The sequence below is a fragment of the Esox lucius genome, chromosome 19 (genome assembly GCF_011004845.1).
Source record: "Esox lucius isolate fEsoLuc1 chromosome 19, fEsoLuc1.pri, whole genome shotgun sequence".
NCBI lineage: Eukaryota > Metazoa > Chordata > Actinopteri > Esociformes > Esocidae > Esox > Esox lucius.
This window is the reverse complement of record NC_047587.1, coordinates 11,540,454-11,558,509: the sequence shown is the minus strand read 5'-3', so window position 1 is coordinate 11,558,509 and position 18,056 is coordinate 11,540,454. Positions and strand designations below refer to the sequence as shown.

The following is an 18,056-nucleotide window of genomic DNA, read 5'->3' as shown; positions in this document are numbered from 1 at the left end:
TAATAGGCTTATGTGTGCATTTCATATACCGTTGATGTAAATGGTTGACAGGTTTTAGCATTATTCCTAGCATAAATTCCTAGCTGTTTAGCTTCACTTGGACTTGTAATGTTATTTGATTGATCTGGTGGTTAAGAGTCACAGATTGATCAACAGACTGATGCAGAACACAATTTATTTCCTTTTCGTTATTTGATAATGTGCACGGCACATACACCACAATGTTGAACGAGACCTGTATAAAACTACAGACATAAAAATAATGTTGATACACGTATATGAAATGCATAGCAGGGAATGTAATATAATGTTAAACTGAATGAAGGTTGTCACAAGGGATAATATCAATGAACACAGTAAGAAACAAATCTAGTTTTAGTTTTCAGTTTTAAAATATATGTTCATTTTTCCCACTTCCCCGTGCCAGCAAGAAATTACATTCTTCTTGGTAAAGTTAGCATGATAAAAAAATAAAATAAAAAATATAAACACACTCCCAACGCAAATATGGGTTCTTAGTTGACATCAAAACCGCATACCAGGCATTGTGTACAACAGGATATTAAAATACAGACAAAACACAACACGTCGACAATGTCCAAGTTTAGTAATACTACTCTACTTTCACTATTCTGGGAGAGGTGGAGAATACAGTCGTTTGTGATGCATGTGCAATGTAAGGGTTTGCCACACATGCGTACAACAAAAAGGTCCACCTCAGACACGAGTTAACTTTAACCCAAACTGTCCACTACAGACGTGCCGTCCAAACATAGCTAAACTACCTCTATCAGTTCCATTCATTTTTTGGGGGATTTTACCTAATTAGTAATACAGTGTAGGCTATTTTAACTCGTAAAACATTGATGTTTGGCAAGGTCATATTTCATGCTTCTGAAAGATGACAAAATGACATACAAGAGAAAGAGCAATTGCTGTAGTTTCATACTGAGGTAGTAAAAAGCTAAACCAATTTGGAATGGAAAACTAAAAAACAGTCTGTCTTACATACAAAATACTGCAATCACACAAGTTGGACCCATGCCATCTATTTAGTTACAAATTCAATACAGGAAAACAGTTGTGATGTTGAATTTTTGGAAGCCGTATTTGTCATTGAATTGATCAATTTGACTATTACGGGATTAGGTTATTTATTGGTTTGAACCTTTAGTATAATTGTATTAATATGTAATGATCTGACAACCTTGGCTTCCCTAAAATCTTTCAAAAGCATACAGATTAGATGAGAACATTTACTGCAAAACCATTGCTGCACAACAGTACTTAGAAACAGTGCAAAATCCACTTGACTTAAAAAAAAAAAGTATACTCTCAAGACACTTATAGCAGCACATTTTATAGATACAAAACTAAAACAAGTGTCTCTATTCATTTTCCCGTTTACCTTACTTTCTTTCTCCAAAAATATAAAAAGTATCTAGATTCATAAATAAATAATTTAAATTAATCACACTCAAACATTTGAAAGTGCATGGTTTCCAGTCTCTCCTAAACCCTCTCTTGGCGATACTAGTACGCAGTCTATGGGCCCAATCAGATCCTCGGTAAGAAGTGTGTCACTGTCATTGCTGGTGTAACCCTGTTTCCTTTTTTGGTTTTGCCAGTCTTACTTAGTCCAATATACATCCCAGGGTGGGCTGCTGATTCATACGCATTGTAGTTATTTGCCAAGAGGTTTTCCTTGAACTTGCATTCATCATTGTAGTGACCCTAGAGAGGGAACGATAGAGGACAGGTTAAGTCTCAGAGTAAGGAACATGTATGCAATTTCAGTAGACTATTCCATAGCTGTTGAACCTCTGTTGAACTCATTTCCCAAATCACATGTACATTTTAAAAATGTAGGATTTTTTGGGGACCAATTTAACTTTACAATGTATAATGTATGCTGGACTCAACAGAAAGGGAAGGATATACACATTTTATTGATTGCAACTGTGGCCAAGCTCAAAATAACATTCATGTGCTGTGTGTAAAACATGCCAAGGCACTGGCTATTATTTCTTCTGTGAAGATCTAACCTCAAGCAAAGTTGTGAACCCAAAAACATCCTAGATATCATGTAATATATACTTACAGATCCATAGAGTTTCCCTTTGCCATTCATAGCCAGAAACAGACCACTTCGGACACCAAAGAGAGTCACAACTCCTCTCTCCACAGGGGATATCTCAAGGAGACCTGAAATGAGACAAACAATATTACTGTTCTGTTTATACTGTTCTTATCTGAACCAAAACAACGTTGTTTATAATCCATTGTATATTTCAGTGTGGTAAAAAAAGATTAATGTGATAAGGGAGACTGAATTGGAATGGTCTAGATCTATTTTAAAACTGTTACTGAAGCATCCTGCAAGGAAATGATGCTTTCCTCCCTTCACGTGACGAATTGGAGCATTGGGGCAAAATATGATATAGACTTCCTCTCAGTGAAGTTCCAAGCAACAGGTTGGGGTTTTGAGAACACTGCCTGTACAGAACCTGGAATGTTTATCAAGGTAAAGACATAAATTTGGCTTGGCTTGACTAGTATTGTACATAAACAATATTCACATCAACAACTTTGCAGGGAATTAATAACACAAATATATTAGATTTTATACTGGACATAAACCAGAGTGGAATGTTATTCCCCATAATAGATTTTGCTGCAGAGAATATAGCTGACCCAATTGAGCCCATGGAAATCAGTGAGGCTAAACTTCCAGGTAAACCTGCTATCTCTGATTCATTTTGACGCGTCAGAAACATGTCCTGAAGCCTTTATATTTGAAATTGGGCCGCGAAAATTGTTCAAGGAGGCGCATTAATGAAAGTTTTGCAAAGAAGCTGAAATGACTTGAAATTAACTCTCGGCTAAACACACCACTGCATCCTTCCACTGTCCTCATGGCAGAATGAGACGATAAAACAAACCAGTGACGTCAATTCGCTAGTAGCCAAATCTAGACACGGTACTATGTTAATTCACTCTAGGATATTCTTCAATAAGAAGTTCCTAACTGGTGGCGCATAGCACTAACAGATTGCAGTTGCAGACCGAGAGGGACGTGCTTTTTTAAAAAGTTTTACTATAATAATGAAAATGTACTCACTGTATCTATTTTCATTATGTATTCCAGTTATCTTTCCGTCTGGTAAAACTTGAATGTGAAACCCAATGCCAACATTGCAGTAGAGACGTCGAAGTCTTTTGATGCCCATTAGATAGTCACCGTCCCGGTTGATTTCTCTCTTTTCCCATGGGTTCCGAGCCAGTGAGCGAGAGTATAGCGTTTCCCAGTGCCGCTCAAGACTGCCGTTCTGTTTTCCAGCGAATGGGGCAGTGCGCACTGAGCTACATATCAGTCCCCACACCAGCAGTCGTACTGGTAGCCAGGAAGCGTGATCAGACATCCCTGTACGGTTGGAACTGTCACACGTGTTTGCTGAAATAAATTTTAAAAAAATCCCCAAAACCCCTATTCCCCTGTCTGAGGTGCTCACAGGTAGACAGAAAAGTTTGTGGAACTGTGTGACTCAGCCCAACCAGGCTATCCAGTGAAACAGTGAACTTCTTTCTCCGTCTGCATTAAGTCTTTTCTGTAGGCTACTGCAATGGATCCGCTGAGTGTTTTTGTATCACTCTATTCCGAGTAGCTTGGCTCTGGTGTTGTTGTCGTCTTGCAGGACTTGGCCATGTCTCTTTTCACGATACTTATATGTGCTACGAAATTACATCACGCGCCACCTACTGTAAAGGTTGCTCTCAATACACACGCATCATAGTTACCTTCCACGCGAAGTCACTTAGACGCCCCCCCCCCCTACTTTTTTTGCGCTCAGAGCCCGTATCCACAAAGCGTATCGGAGTACGAATGCTGATCTAGGATCTGTCCGTAAAGCCTTATTCACGGTCAACTAAAGCGAACAAAACTGATTCCAGATCATCCTCACGCCTACCCCGAGACGTAAAAAGGACATTGGTGGTGATTTCTGATGGTGGCAGTGCGCACCAAACAACTCAATTCGCTCAGTTGAAGTAATTGATCTAATGTGAGTTGACACATACAACTTTACTCAAGCCTATATATTTAGATTGTTCGTCACAGACCTTCCGTATATGTCCAGGCGACCGGAAGAATTACGCATGAGATCTTTGTCTAAAACTTTATTTGAAATAGAATAAATGATGTATTGCAGGATGCAGAATAGGAAACTGAAAAGCTAACATACTTGAATAGGAGACCGTGCTGTAAATGAATCATAACAGGAAAACAACAGCATTCTTATCGATCATTTTTATTTTCTCGACAGGGTAAAAAGCGATTACTTGGACAGAATGTAATCCTCAACAAATAAAAAGAGCCTATATTTTGTTGGAGGCCTACACAAAAATACAGTAACTTGTTTATTACATTAATAGAATGCAAAATATCAGTTTTAAAAGGGATACAAAATGTAAGACATTTTCAAACATGACCCTATTATGCAGATGAATTCTTAGCTTAAAGTTATTTGAACAGAAAAACCCAGTCTAATTACCCAGAATGTGCACTCCTTTGCACACAGGCGGTTAGTGCTTCCGGTTTTCAGACCGAACCTTTTTTTTCCCACGATGACCTTGCCTGAAGTAGAACAGCATATGAGTAAAAAAAACGATGCAACACTCAATTTTTATCATATAAGTTCAATTAAGAGGGATACTCGAAGGTGCGCTGGTGGTTTGAACCCTATGGCCCCTTCACCCCTATTGATTATATAGCGACATTTGCGATTGTAGTTAATACATGGTCAAATTGACAAGGAGAAGACGTGAGCTGACACGGGGACTGACTATTGCACCTGCTCACAACTGTTCTTGATATATTTAGGATGTGTAATTAATTCTGGAGGGAATGCGCCTTAATTGTTGTTGCTAACGATGGCTAAAACTTCCGTTTTGCAAAGAAGAAATTATATTTTAATCATTTGATTGTTCGGATATTTCTTATACTGAACGCCCAAATCGCAAGTGCTTCACGGAACTGTTGGATTCAGAGTAATATGTTCAACTCTAGAAATTTTTATAGTTATAGGAATACTTCTTTTATTTTATGATATCCAGCGTGGATGCTTTTTGTTTGGTGAAAATTAAGCTTCAGTACTCTTTCAGCTCTTCAAATAGCCTGATATTCTACATTTGTGTGTGTACATAAACCCAATAAGCCTTTGTTTAAGTAAACATTCACAGCCGCTCTCCTTGGTACTGCTTTTCATCCACGTGGTTTTACGTTTTCATTGAATGCGTGTATTGCATGGGTACCGGATTCACCAATGCTGGCACTGAAATAGTGTTAAAGTCGCAGTCACGAATTTATTATTTGAAAGAAATCCATTGCCTTTGTAAGAACATTACTTATGAATACTTTACTGTGAATATACACACTGAAAATCCATAACCATAAAAAAGGAAAAACAATGATCCAGACTTTTATTATTGTTTTCTAAATTGTCTTTAAATCTCTCTCTTTAAATCTCTTGGTGAATTTGTTAAACTAATATATATATATATATATTTAATAAAGATATGTGTCTGTAATGGCATGTCATTTCTTAAGAAATTAGTCTCTAAAGAGGTTTGACTTTTGACCCATAGGGTGCAGTGTCTACATATGAACAGAACCAAACCTGTGCTCAACTCAGATCACACAGAACACATGTGTCATAGTAATAACAGTAGCCTAGAACTCTGAAATCGCAACCCTGACAGTTTCAATATTTGTTAGTATTGATTACCCAAATGATTCACAGATTCCCTACACAGTTATTTTGAGATATTTCTGCAGAATTCTCCCAGAGAAGAATAGCTGTGGAAATCTAGACTAACACAGTGATGAAACTTGAGTCAGAGTAGAAACCCAACAATGAAAACATTTTGATCAAAAAGTATTTATGTAACAAGTAACAGAGGCAAATAAATAGACAATGCCATGGAAATTGAGCTACACAATTAAAGGAAATAACTTTTATCCACTGGGATTCACCGGTGCTGGCCTGGCATCGGCTAAGCTGACCTCTACCATCTGAAACTGAGAGGGCATACAGAAAGTTCCAACAAAGTGCATTTGCTACATAATTTTCTCGAGTAGCTCGCATACATCCTTCCCAATGTATTCATATGAATTACAGCACAGGACAAACATATCCAATAACGTGAGTTAACAGTAACAGTACAAAAAAACATTCAGCAGTCTTCATCCTCTCGGAAACATCATAGGACAGCATGAACATAATATGCATTCTAATGTTCTACATCACTCTGAGTATATTTAAGTGTGTGTGTGTGTTTGTGTGAGAGAGAGAGTTTCTGTTTGCCTGAGTATGTGTGTGTGTGTTTGCGTGTGTTTGTGGTGGAAAAGCAACAGGAGCTCTTCTGTGTCAGTCATCCTCATCATCGCTGCCAGACTCCAGGGCTCCGGAAGTGTGTCTGTGTCTCCTCTGCCTTGTGCTCCCTGTGAGTCTGTGGGCCGTCTGTCTGTACCCTAGACTACTGTTGAACAGCAGGTGAACCAGGTCATGGTCTTTATGGCCCAGGATCCTGGGCAGGAATAGCGAGGCCTTCTCGGTCCTGCGGGTCTTCTGGCCGCTCTTCGGCCGTCCCTTTCCGTTGATCGACACGTACCACAGCCTCTCGACACTCGCCCTTCGCCTGCCGGTGGACGTGGATGACGGGGATGATGGGGATGACGGGGATGTCCAGAAGCGGCGCGAGGCGTAGGTGTTGTAGCCCAACTCATGGATTCGCTCCATGAACTCGCACTCCGAGTTGAAGGCTGCCTGAAAGGTGACAATGTTGAAACCACAGGCTATGCTACAAGAGAAGTGCACACGGACACACACACACACACACACACACGCGCGCACGTCTCTCACACACACCTATGCACACATACACACAGAGAATGTTACTGAATAGTTTTTAATTGTGTTTTTGTTTTCTTTGAATCAATGAGTCAGAAATAAGAGATAGCATTGAGCCGTTATCAGAAATCTGATCATATTTACCGAAGCATAAAGTCGTCCTTTTTCGTTCATGGCCAGAAATCTCCCAGAGAATAGTCCTTTAATCGCCACTACTCCCACATCCACTGCTGTGATCTCCAATATACCTGGGTAGCAACATACATTAAATCATCTCCAATATACCTGGATAGCAAGTTAAACAAATTGAATTTGAGTACACATGGATAGCAACATTAACACTCTCCCATACCTAAAACACTTCTGTAAGTCTCATTAAATAAATTAAAGTTAGTTGTCAGCATGCTACAACTCAACAGATTTACCAGGAACATTGAATCAACACAAATAAGTTCCCCATGCTTTGAATACTGTACTGTCAGCCACCTCACATCTCCCGGCCATAGGTTAGTTCTGATGGTATAGCCTCCATCCCATTTCCAGCAACATTTAGCAAACAGCGGTCCAGGGAACTGACAGAAAACACTTCCAGTGTTTTGAACATAGCCTACTTGGTTTTAACTGTAGCTGTAATTCTTACCACAGACATTTTAATATGAAGAGGGCCCAAAGAACTCCATAGAATTGCCCACTTGTATCCGGTAAAAAAAAAAAAAAACGTGACTTACCCATGCAATAATAAACGTTTTATTTTTTTATTCCAGCATTCATTAATGTACGTTTAATATTGATTTCCCCATACAATAATAAATGTAGCCTACACAGCGACTGGACATAAACTTTGATACGCATGCTTTGACTCCATACAGCTTTACTTGTCTTAAATATTATAAAAGTAAGCAATTACACTTTACTCACTAAACGGATTGTTCTCCTCCAAGGTCCCGTCTATTTTTCCACTGGGATGTATTTGTAAATGATACTTCGTGGCACAATACAACTTTCTGTGTCTCGGTGCTCCCCCAAGGTACTCGTACACTCCTCCGCGCCCCCCAACATCCCTGCGCTGCCTCGGGTCACATCTCTGCCCACTAGCGCACCGCAAAGTGGTCCTTACCACTATGGTTGAACAGGGTTTTTGGTAACTGGGATGCAATACATTCAGCAATAGTAAGACCAGAATTACAACCATTATTGCATGGCTGATAATAATCTTTTAGTCCTTTTCTTTGAGTGCCACAAACGAACTCAATAGTTTCCATCGAAGACTTAGTAGGTCCATAATTAATCCAAACCTAGACACAATGTGTTTTGCTCTTCTATTTTTCATTCGCAATGACACAAAGATAGCTCACGTGAGAAATCGAAGTTGCTCGAAAAACAAAGTTGCTGATTAAATTGCCCCATCGATGACCGAGGAAGGAATGAATCAGTGCGAGCCATGGGGAGAACAGTACGCTATAGGCTATGGATGGATAAAATTACACGACACACACATACAGGCTCAATGCTCAAAGCCGCATCACAAAGGGCGAGCCACCCATTTCTGAGGGCAGAGCTTTCCTCGCAGCTTTACTTTTGATGGATCCAAAATGGCAATTAGGCATTCCCAAATTATATACCGCCAGTTTCAACACCAGCATTCCACTGGTCAATTCAAACTATTTGCTCCTGACTTGCCCACTTGGTGGAAATACGTTGAAACGAAGACACCAGTGGTGAAGAGGCCAGTATTTGTTTCACAGTAATTTGTGCACATTCGAAACAGCTGGACACTATATGAAGTTACAGAACAGGCATCATGATCAACACACACAGATGTTTCATGAAGTCCTATCCCCGCACTCAAAGGGTATTCTCCTGTCAATATTTTGTAAAATGTTGTGACTAGCGCTGTATGCAGACTGAAAAACAAAATAATTTGAAAGAGCTGAAGGTATGATGTAGAACAGCGCTCCTAGAACAAATGAGGGATTACAAGTAGGTATTACTCTTGACTCTCAAAAAAGGGCACAATGATGGTAGGCATCACCCGTGATTGATCATCGCTTAACGTAGGCTATTTAATCGATTTACAGTATTTATCATCTCATACTATTCACAGATTAGGAGTGCTATGATAGCATGCGTGAACTAAGCACATTAACTGTCCAAAGGGAAAGGAACAGTAGATGTAGAACACCACAGAAGATGAAAGGTTTGAGTTTGACCCATATAGCTGCTGCTTTCACACGTATGTTAGTGTCAATACTTAATTATATTTGTAGACATCTTTAACTGCACAACCTTTAAAACAAACTATAAGTTGAACTTATTAGCCTAGCAGCCTAGCATCTGATAGCCTAGCAGTTACATCAACTAAACAGTAACTAAAAGACTGATAGATCCAATCCCAATCTGGCATTGTTGTTTTGTCCCTGAGACAGTACCCAGAATTTCAACCAGGCTGTTGAGGTAGGAAAGCGTTTTCAGTCCACTTTGCTGGTAACATCTGAGGAATGTGCTGTATTTAGCTATGATGTACATAACGTAATGCAACGGATGTGTAATAGGTGTTTTGATATAATTACAAGAATAATATATAATTATACTTCATCTATTGAACATGCTTTAATAATACTTGAATTAAATCCAAGACATATTAGATGTTTTCCAAAAATGAATTAAATGAAAATGTTAAGACGAGGAACAAAGGTGAATTGCTAAATTCACCCAAAGGTCGCTGGCTTGACTGAGGCACTTAACCGTGATTGCTCCTGTAAGTCAATCTGTTTAAGAGCATCTGCTAAATAGCTTTTTATTATTCCTAGCGTTAACATATGGTACATTTTAATTTGTAGGGAAATGTATCTCATAACGGAAAATTTGTTCCCTTAAATTTGCTTTAATATTTTCATTTAAAAGGAAACAAAGATACATTTTAAATTTGTGTCTGTGAATAAACCTCCCTGTTGGACTGTCCTCAGTGTGCACCTCTCTCACGCACAGAGAATGTGGTTGCCGACAGCAAGTGTTACGTCACAGTCCTGCACCCACTTCAGTGCTACATACAACTTTGTTGAACACAGCAGATGTGGTCAAAGCGAACAAGATAGATTTGTGAATCATAATTTAAAGTACACGATGTACCCCAATACTTTAAAACATACTTGTGTCCAGCAAGACATTATTGATGAAACTGCTCACATCAACACACGAACAGCTTACAAAATAACACCAGTAGAATGGTGTTATTTTGAATGGTCAAAAGAAAGGCCTTTTATTAGGCATATTCTAAGAAGCCATTTCTGTATTTTATTGTCTTTCTCTGTAGCTTAAACAAGGATTTGGCAATGGGATAAAAACCAGAAAAGCCTAGCTCAGCCGGCCCACAATTAAAAGTGATGAAAATTGTTGTCCTCACTGGATACGAACCAGGGTCTCCCACATGGCTGTATTTTAAACCACTTCACCACAGAGCTATATGTCTGCATGGTATCGGTATAGCGTCTCGACATTAGCTAAGTTTGAATATTTCGCTAGACACCATTAAGCATTGTGTTAAACTCACTAATGTTTCTTATTAAGTGTACCTCCACCACAAACATCATCTATGCAGTGCATGGCTTTAAAACGGCCACTGGCCGTCTTAACAGCTTATTAGCCAGTAATAGGCTTACTAATATCTACTAACTTACTACTTGGCATAGTCATAAGAATTGAGCAATTGCTAAAAAGACTGTAGATGAAATTTACACTGCCAAAGCTATTTAATTTCATGGCACAACAATGTTTATTTTTCTTTCAATCGTGAATGACATTGATTCTGTCTATTCTGAACAAATCCTAATGCATAATCTGTTTTGATTCTGACAAGGCTTGAACACAGCACTTCTGGTTTGCTAGTCTGCGTCTCCACCCACTCCGCTATTTAATAAGGGGTATCCAGTCAGTCAGTCAGTCAGTCAGTGAGTGAGTGAGTGAGTGGCATTCGCACTTCTTGCCCAGCAGAAAGGGTATGTATAAGTGAAACAGGGCCGTGCACTGACCTTTCGAGAGGCACAATTGACAAAAAGGCTCCTTAGGATTGTAGGCTGCGGAACGGACATTGGGTGCAATGCCCTCATTGGCTTCTTCATGACGGTCAGCTTCCATGATGTGCATTACGCAGATGGAAAATGTATGCACGTCTGTGTGAATGACGCAGATAGAATGCGGGCACGGATGACCGATGGGCAAAAAGGGCACTGGTGGAGTTGGAGGGGTAAAGGGCAGGGGGCCAAGCCCCCACTGGGGTCTATCTGTGCACGGGCCTGCAGTGAAACACTGTGACATTAGTTCCCTAACACTGGAATGACTACTTTAACAAAATATGCACAGATATTAAGAAAATTGCATGGATAGCTGTTTTCCTAGCCCCACTACCTGTGATGAAACAGATGTTTAACAACTTAGTTGATAACGAGGATAACATTTAAACCCCTGGTCGGTAAACAAACCCCATAGAGATTGTACACATGCCTTTGTTGACAAGAAAAAAAAAATCTGAGCCCTAACAAGTTGCAATGTAATTAACTTTACTGTAAACATATGTAACCTTCTGCAACAAAAGATTAGCTAATATCCAACTACTTCAGTTGCAGTCAAAGTTAGGATTCAGCATCTTACCAAGTTCCTATAATAGGTTTGCATGACAGACTGGACTTGTATGGAGACAGGCACTGGTGTGGTTCTCAGTTGTGAGGTTGAGTAAGATCTGAAGAAACTCAAGTAGCAACAATGGAGAACAGTCAAGACTGTGGATCCCAAACATGAGAAAATATTTTATTAATCTGTTGCGTAAATATAAAATATAATGTTAATACAGTTGAATGGTTATATTTCATGTACATGTTATATTTCCATCTTTTGAGAATTTTATTAGTTATGCATAGGAATACAGTTGTGATATTCAAGAACAAATCTAGGTATTGATGATTTTTTGCAATAAATAATCACTGGCTGAACAGTCATTGATGCTACATTCGTTGTGAATCTTGTCTCGTGTTTGCAAATAGTATTCATTTTCTCTGTTTCTAAATGTTGTAATGCATTAAATGAGGATCAACTCATAACTTTACCACTAGTGTTTTTGTCAATATGGCATGCCTGAAAGATGAAATACATATTTAATTGATTTGTTTGTCAAATAAATGAAATCACAAGATCTTTTCTTTTTTGTAACTTTTTCCTCAGGGTTCATGCAAGGCCGCCACATTTCCTACAGACATTCAAGGTTTGTGTAGCAAACGGCCCACAAATACCAGGCTATCTGCTGCTGCCTAAATAATGCCCAAATAAACATAGAAATATACTGATCTCTTATTTCACAGCAAATTTCAGACACTTCAACCCCTTTTGCCATGACTTCTGCCACATTAGTATGGTATCTGCGTGGGGGTTTACCAAATCAAAAGGAATGCCACATCTTGAAATTGCACCCGACTTATACAAATAATAATGATAATAACCTTTGTTTTTGGACACTTCAAGGCTTTCACCTCAAGGCTATGAGTGTTACATTCCACTCACCTCACTTGGACACTACACAAAAGACTCCACTCCGCGTTCTCACCATTATTTCTCACACTATACTGGTTTACTGTAAAATCTGGAAGTTCAGTCTGAAGTCCAGCCCGCAAATTACTCCTGCTGAAATTGTTTCCATCTTGACAGCACTGTGGTTACAATCTTGATAATTAGCACGTTGTTAAGCTACATATCTAAATGCCCTTGGCATTATGTTAGAGCAGAGTGCTTGTTCAAGAATCCATAGATTCACAGCGTGCCGCACAGGGTATTTATGGGTTTGTGTCTTGCCCTGTGTAGAAGGCCTGTTGGCCACAGTATATACCAGGGAAATCTACGGTGTAGTCTGTTAAACTTTTAACTGTAAAATGTGTCTCAGAGGCCTAAATACCAACCGTTGTGTAATGTTCTTGTCAGTGACTATGGCGGTTTGATGTGCTGGTACTGAGAGCAATCAGATGAGGCGATTGAAGGTCCGTGCGATTTAAGGGCCCGGGAAGGGTTGTAGGACATTAGGGTTGTCGTCGATAGGGTTTCAGGGTGTATGGAGTGGCGGGCCCATCCAGAGAGCTTGTGGGATAAAGGGCTGTAAGGAACTGTCCTTCAACAGCACAAACATGGTTTAAGTGGAATGTAATTTCCATGTCTTCTTCCACCGCTTAGCCAACCATTCTGGACAATAATAATAAAAGAAAAAAAACTTTGCTCATTTACTGATTTCTGTCATTTCAGATTATTCTTGAGTGCGAACTGAAAACATTTACCATTACCCATTTTAAGTTGAATTGTTTTAATGAGTTCCAGATTGCAGGAGATAAACACGTATTGATAGAGATCACTGACCTCACAAATTAGCTTGCTGAAAATACTTACCACCCTCAAGGCATATTGATAATTATCCTAAAACTACCTGAGATAAGTGGGTCTTAAATGGTCTGTTGGACCGAGCTACAGCGCCGAGTAGACAGTCTGTGGAAACAACACTTCAAAGGTTAAAGGGCTGAATTCTGGAAGAGTCGGGCTATTGGTCCTGGTTTTAATCAGCTGTATGTATTGGAGAAAAAAAGTACATTTTCCATGTCAGATTCAATTGTAAAAACACAATTTATTGATCATAAGAAGTAATGATTCAATCAGTCCAGCCATACACTGCTCACACCTGTGGCAGTCTGAATTGAACAAGGGTAATGACCATATTCAGTTGGCCTGTCTTTTCCTTTCTTTGACAGATCAGTGTGGAGCTGCAGGGAGGATAGGGGAGGACTCACGCTATACGAGAAGCAGAATGTTGTTCAATGAACCAGATGCTTTCTAATCTGTAATTTAGGAAGTGTGATGTTTTGGCTCTCTGCATTCCCTCAGCCATTTGGCTGGCTCCTATCTGCCAGGTTCCACACTGGAAGTCAACATTCTATGTTTAACCCGTAGCATCGCAATTTAATGTTAACGCTGGTTGGACAAATGTCCTGTTGCTAAATTAACTACTTCTGCAGGGAGTTTTTCCACAACCACCCCCACCACCACAACCAAACAGAGCAGCGCCTTACTAATTGGTATGTAGTGCATCCAACCCCTCCATTCTCAATGCAATTAAGATCAGTCATTTTACAGACAATGTTCATTAATTCCAGTGCCAACCAATGAGGTTTCTGCACTGCATACACACTACATTATCATTAATTTTAGATTTGCAAAGACTCTGCAGTTGCCCCTTTAGTCTAAACACGCAAGCGCTAGTTATCAGCTACACTGAAATCTGGAGTTATCGTTCAGAGCCTGGCCCTGCCCACCTTCAATGAGGCCATTCACTGATAGTCTTGTAGCATAGACACCACAGCTTCCTAGTTGTGTCCTTGTTTGGATCTTTTCATCTTTGTAAATATGTATTAGCCAGCACACATGATTGACTTTCATTTTAAAAGATAAAAGTGAACCAATCGTGTGATATTAAATGTTTTGTTATTCAGCCATGTGACTGAGGGAAATGTTTTTAGTTTAATTATCCATTTGATAGATTTCCAACATACAAACGCAGAAATATCTAATTATATTATGAATGCTATTGCTTTTGGGACGCTGCGTTAAATGCAAATGTAAAGAGAATGCAATGATGTGCAAATAATATATCCCTATATTTAATTGAAAATAAGACAACATATCAAATGTTGAAACTAAGCAATTTTATTGTTTGTGGAAAAATACTGTACATGCCTATTTTGATGCCAGCAAAAGTTGGGAAAGGGGTATGTTTACCACTGTGTTGCATCACTTCTTTTACCAATACTCTGTAAGTGTTTAGTATTTCAGCTGCTAAACAGTTTGGGGTCTCCTTTGTCAAATTCTTTACTTTGTCCACATGTTTTCAATGGGTGACAGGTCTGGACTGCCGGTAGGACAGTTTAGCACTCTTACTATGGAGCCATGCTGTTGTAATACGTGCAGAATGTTGTTTGGCATTATCTTGCTGAAATAAGCTAGGCCTTCCCTGGATGGCAGCATATGTTGCTCCAAAACCTATATATATTGGTGTCTTCACAGATGTGCAAGTCACCCATGCCATGTGCACTAATGCACCCCCATACCATCACAGATGCTGGCTTTTGTATTGTGCACTGATAAGAAGTCGGATGGTCCCTCTTCTCTTTAGTCCGGATTCCCGAAAATAAATTAAAATGTTTATTCATCAGACCACAGGACAGTTTTCCACTTCGCTTCAGTCCATCTTAAATGTTTCTTCAGTTTATTCTTTGCATGGGAGACCCATAACAATACAAAAGGGTGAGTAAGCCTGGTTACAGATACAACATGGGTAGGGCAGTTTATAAAAATGGGTTTTCCAAACCACACATTATATGAAGTTAGCTAGAATCCCAAGATAGCCAATTGATATCTAGTTAGCTCCCAAGGCTAAACTTGCCTGGGACACATACAGAAAAAAGGTTTTGTTTGCTTGGTTATAGTTATACCTTGAAAGTTGTCTATGAAAAACTGAAATCCAAATCAAATGTGGTGGCTAGCTTGTTATGTAAATTCTTTGTTTTTCTTATTTCCCTTATAGATGCAAGAGAGATGAACACAACATTTTTTATTTTAAAAGCGAATTTCCTGCAGTTCTACACATTCTGCTATCATATCTAGGGGCAGGGCTGGTTCTAGGTATAAGCAACATAAGTGGTCCCTTTGGGCCCTCGACCGCTAGGGAGCCCCCGATTGCTAAGGGAGATCTAATCAAATTATCCTTAGGGCCCCCAAAAGACTAGAGCCGGCACTGTCAGGAGGCACGTACATACGGTAATTCGTTTTTGAGTGAAATACCACAAACACGTCGTATAAATACAGACGGTTGACAAATTAAAGGATAAAAAAGTGTCTCAGAAAGGTGTTTTGGAAACACCAAAACATTCAGTGAGCCCTTGTGCCCTGTGGATGGAGACATCTTCATCCTGGAAGAGACTACTTCAATCAGGAGAGAAATGATTCACCACAGGCTAAATGTGATCACTCTAAATAACTTTGTAATGATTTGCAGTGATCCTACCCTCTAATGGGACAAGTGGACCCAAACCCTGCCAGGAAAATGTCCACCACAGCGTAACGAGAGCCTCCGGAAACCTTCTCTGTAGGGATCAAACATTCAGGTCTAAACCATTCCACACATGCATTTGCCCACTTGTTGAGAATATGGTGAAGGATGACTTATCTGACCATAACACTTTCTTCCACATCTCTGTAGACCAGTGCCTATGTGCATTTGTCTTTGTAATCAGGGGTTTGTGCACTGCAACGCCACTGTGATATCCCTCTCTGTGTAGGACTGTTACTGGACTGTTTTTGCTGAATTAGTCTGATCACATCCTGCGCTGACATTCTCAGTAACTTCGGAAAGAGTTGGCCTTCTGTTTGTCCTGACAAATTGCAGTAATGCACATGCATCGCAGTCATCAAATGTTTGCTTTCAACCACAGTTTCCACCCACTTTACTGATGTTCTTCCCACAGATCTGAATGCAGAAATAACTTTAGTCACTCTTCCTATTGAAACTCCTGCCATCCATGCCCCAGTAATGAACTCTCTATCACAGTCACTTAGAAACATTTCTCTTGCCATCTTGATCCAAAATCGACTTCACCTGGGCCTGCTCAGCATTTTTAAGATGTTAATTGCTTAATTGTATCGTGCAGTACACTTGTATGGAAGCTTCTGCATTTGTTATGTTCCTCCACTCATTCATCCAGGTTTTCCCTTTAATATGTCACCTGGGCTGTATCCTGAGGTCAGAAACAGTGGAAAAGTACTCAGCCACCTCTGGTTGTATATCAGCACCTTGTGTAAGCAGCTTTGAGAGAGAGAGATTGCCCTTCCTAGCGGATCTGAAAGAAGAGGAGGTTGAATACATTTGCAAAACAGAAGGTATATTTACCTTTTAAACAAACAAAAAAAATTCACAGCAAAGGTATATAAGGTCCACCTTTCTGTTTCAAACATTAAGGGTTTTATTTCTCTCTGCCTCGGACTCCACAAATGGTTGGCACAGAAACCAATGTAAACAGAGATAGAGAATAATATGGACCATATTTGGAACATGTCAACAATAATGTAGACAGTCTGTTGGATGGGTGCCCTCTCTGGTCACGCTAATAGAGGCACTACTCTTTCTAGCCTACATTATCCAGGGCTCAGGGACGATGAAAGTGAAAAATTCAACCACCACTAAGGGACAGAATATAAACAGAGCAATAAGAGCTTGTATGCAATATAATTGTTTTACAATGTTTAGGTAACTTAATGTTACATTCCACAACAGAGTACCTCAATGTGGTATGAATCCAGCAGGTAAGGCTTTTCCAAAGCAAATGAAAAGGGAACAAGCTCTATTGTGTAATGACAGATTCAATACTCAACATGCTGCTGTATACAGTATTCAGAAATACAACTGTAGTTCATGTAGTATATCACCTTACTGCATGGCACATTTCAAATGAAGGAATGTTGACGACTAAAGACAAATCACTTAATAAAATGTTATTGCTGTCCATTTATGTACAACACAAGGACAAGGCTAGTGTTCGATTCTGGACCTTATTAATTGTTGTGTGATTTCAATTCAATTTGTTTGGGATTTAGGATTCATATTTGGAATAAAGGGGGATTTTACTACCTCCAATGCATTCTCATACTAACCTGAAGCTTAGCAACAAAACAACATTTAAGTATTCAATTTCTGAATCTTCAAGAAAACCACTTTCAAGGCATCGGTAAATCAAGTTAAAGTACCTTTAACATTTTGTAGCGCTATCACTATGACACTGTTAAAATCACAGTCAGAGAAAGAAATTAGGCAAAAAGACAGATGTTGATGAAATGACTGAGAGAAGGACTGAGTCAGGGAAAGAGAGAGGGAAACATACAGAGACAAAGATGAAATGACTGAGGCAAAGATTCACAAAGAGTTACAGCCAGTGCATGACAGTTTAGTCTTTGAGTTTCAATTTACATTTACATATTTGTCAAAGCCTTCCTCCTTGTCCTGGTGCTGACTAAGAGAATACTTTGAAATTAATTTAATACTGTAATTGGTTGACCTTGCCTGACTTGAACAAG

General features: G+C 39.4%; 2 protein-coding genes across 2 annotated transcripts; both read right to left on the bottom strand.

The window, feature by feature from the left end:
• Window positions 1-1,363: 1,363 nt before the first annotated feature.
• On the bottom strand, window positions 1,364-3,422 carry LOC105018278 (fibroblast growth factor 4B). The gene is made up of 3 exons (XM_010883575.3): window positions 3,122-3,422; window positions 2,102-2,205; window positions 1,364-1,734 (listed from the first exon to the last, which is right to left on the bottom strand). The coding sequence occupies exons 1-3, from the start codon at window positions 3,420-3,422 to the stop codon at window positions 1,558-1,560; spliced, it is 582 nt and encodes a 193-aa protein (XP_010881877.2). The 3' UTR covers window positions 1,364-1,557.
• Window positions 3,423-5,974: 2,552 nt separating this feature from the next.
• On the bottom strand, window positions 5,975-8,610 carry LOC105018277 (fibroblast growth factor 3-like). The gene is made up of 3 exons (XM_010883573.3): window positions 7,827-8,610; window positions 7,053-7,156; window positions 5,975-6,824 (listed from the first exon to the last, which is right to left on the bottom strand). The coding sequence occupies exons 1-3, from the start codon at window positions 8,098-8,100 to the stop codon at window positions 6,426-6,428; spliced, it is 777 nt and encodes a 258-aa protein (XP_010881875.2). The 5' UTR covers window positions 8,101-8,610; the 3' UTR covers window positions 5,975-6,425.
• Between the last annotated feature and the right edge of the window lie 9,446 nt (window positions 8,611-18,056).

What these genes read in the sequence shown, in the direction of transcription:
- LOC105018278 (XM_010883575.3), bottom strand. Translation starts at nt 3,422, where the DNA reads ATGTCTGATCACGCTTCCTGGCTACCAGTACGACTGCTGGTGTGGGGA. An exon ending in ACATAATGAAAATAGATACA is followed by an intron (nt 2,206 to 3,121) that starts GTGAGTACATTT and finishes GTCTCATTTCAG; the next exon opens with GTCTCCTTGAGATATCCCCT. An exon ending in AAGGGAAACTCTATGGATCT is followed by an intron (nt 1,735 to 2,101) that starts GTAAGTATATAT and finishes TTCCCTCTCTAG; the next exon opens with GGTCACTACAATGATGAATG.
- LOC105018277 (XM_010883573.3), bottom strand. Translation starts at nt 8,100, where the DNA reads ATGGTTGTAATTCTGGTCTTACTATTGCTGAATGTATTGCATCCCAGT. An exon ending in GGAGGAGAACAATCCGTTTA is followed by an intron (nt 7,157 to 7,826) that starts GTGAGTAAAGTG and finishes GTTGCTACCCAG; the next exon opens with GTATATTGGAGATCACAGCA. An exon ending in AAGGACGACTTTATGCTTCG is followed by an intron (nt 6,825 to 7,052) that starts GTAAATATGATC and finishes GTCACCTTTCAG; the next exon opens with GCAGCCTTCAACTCGGAGTG.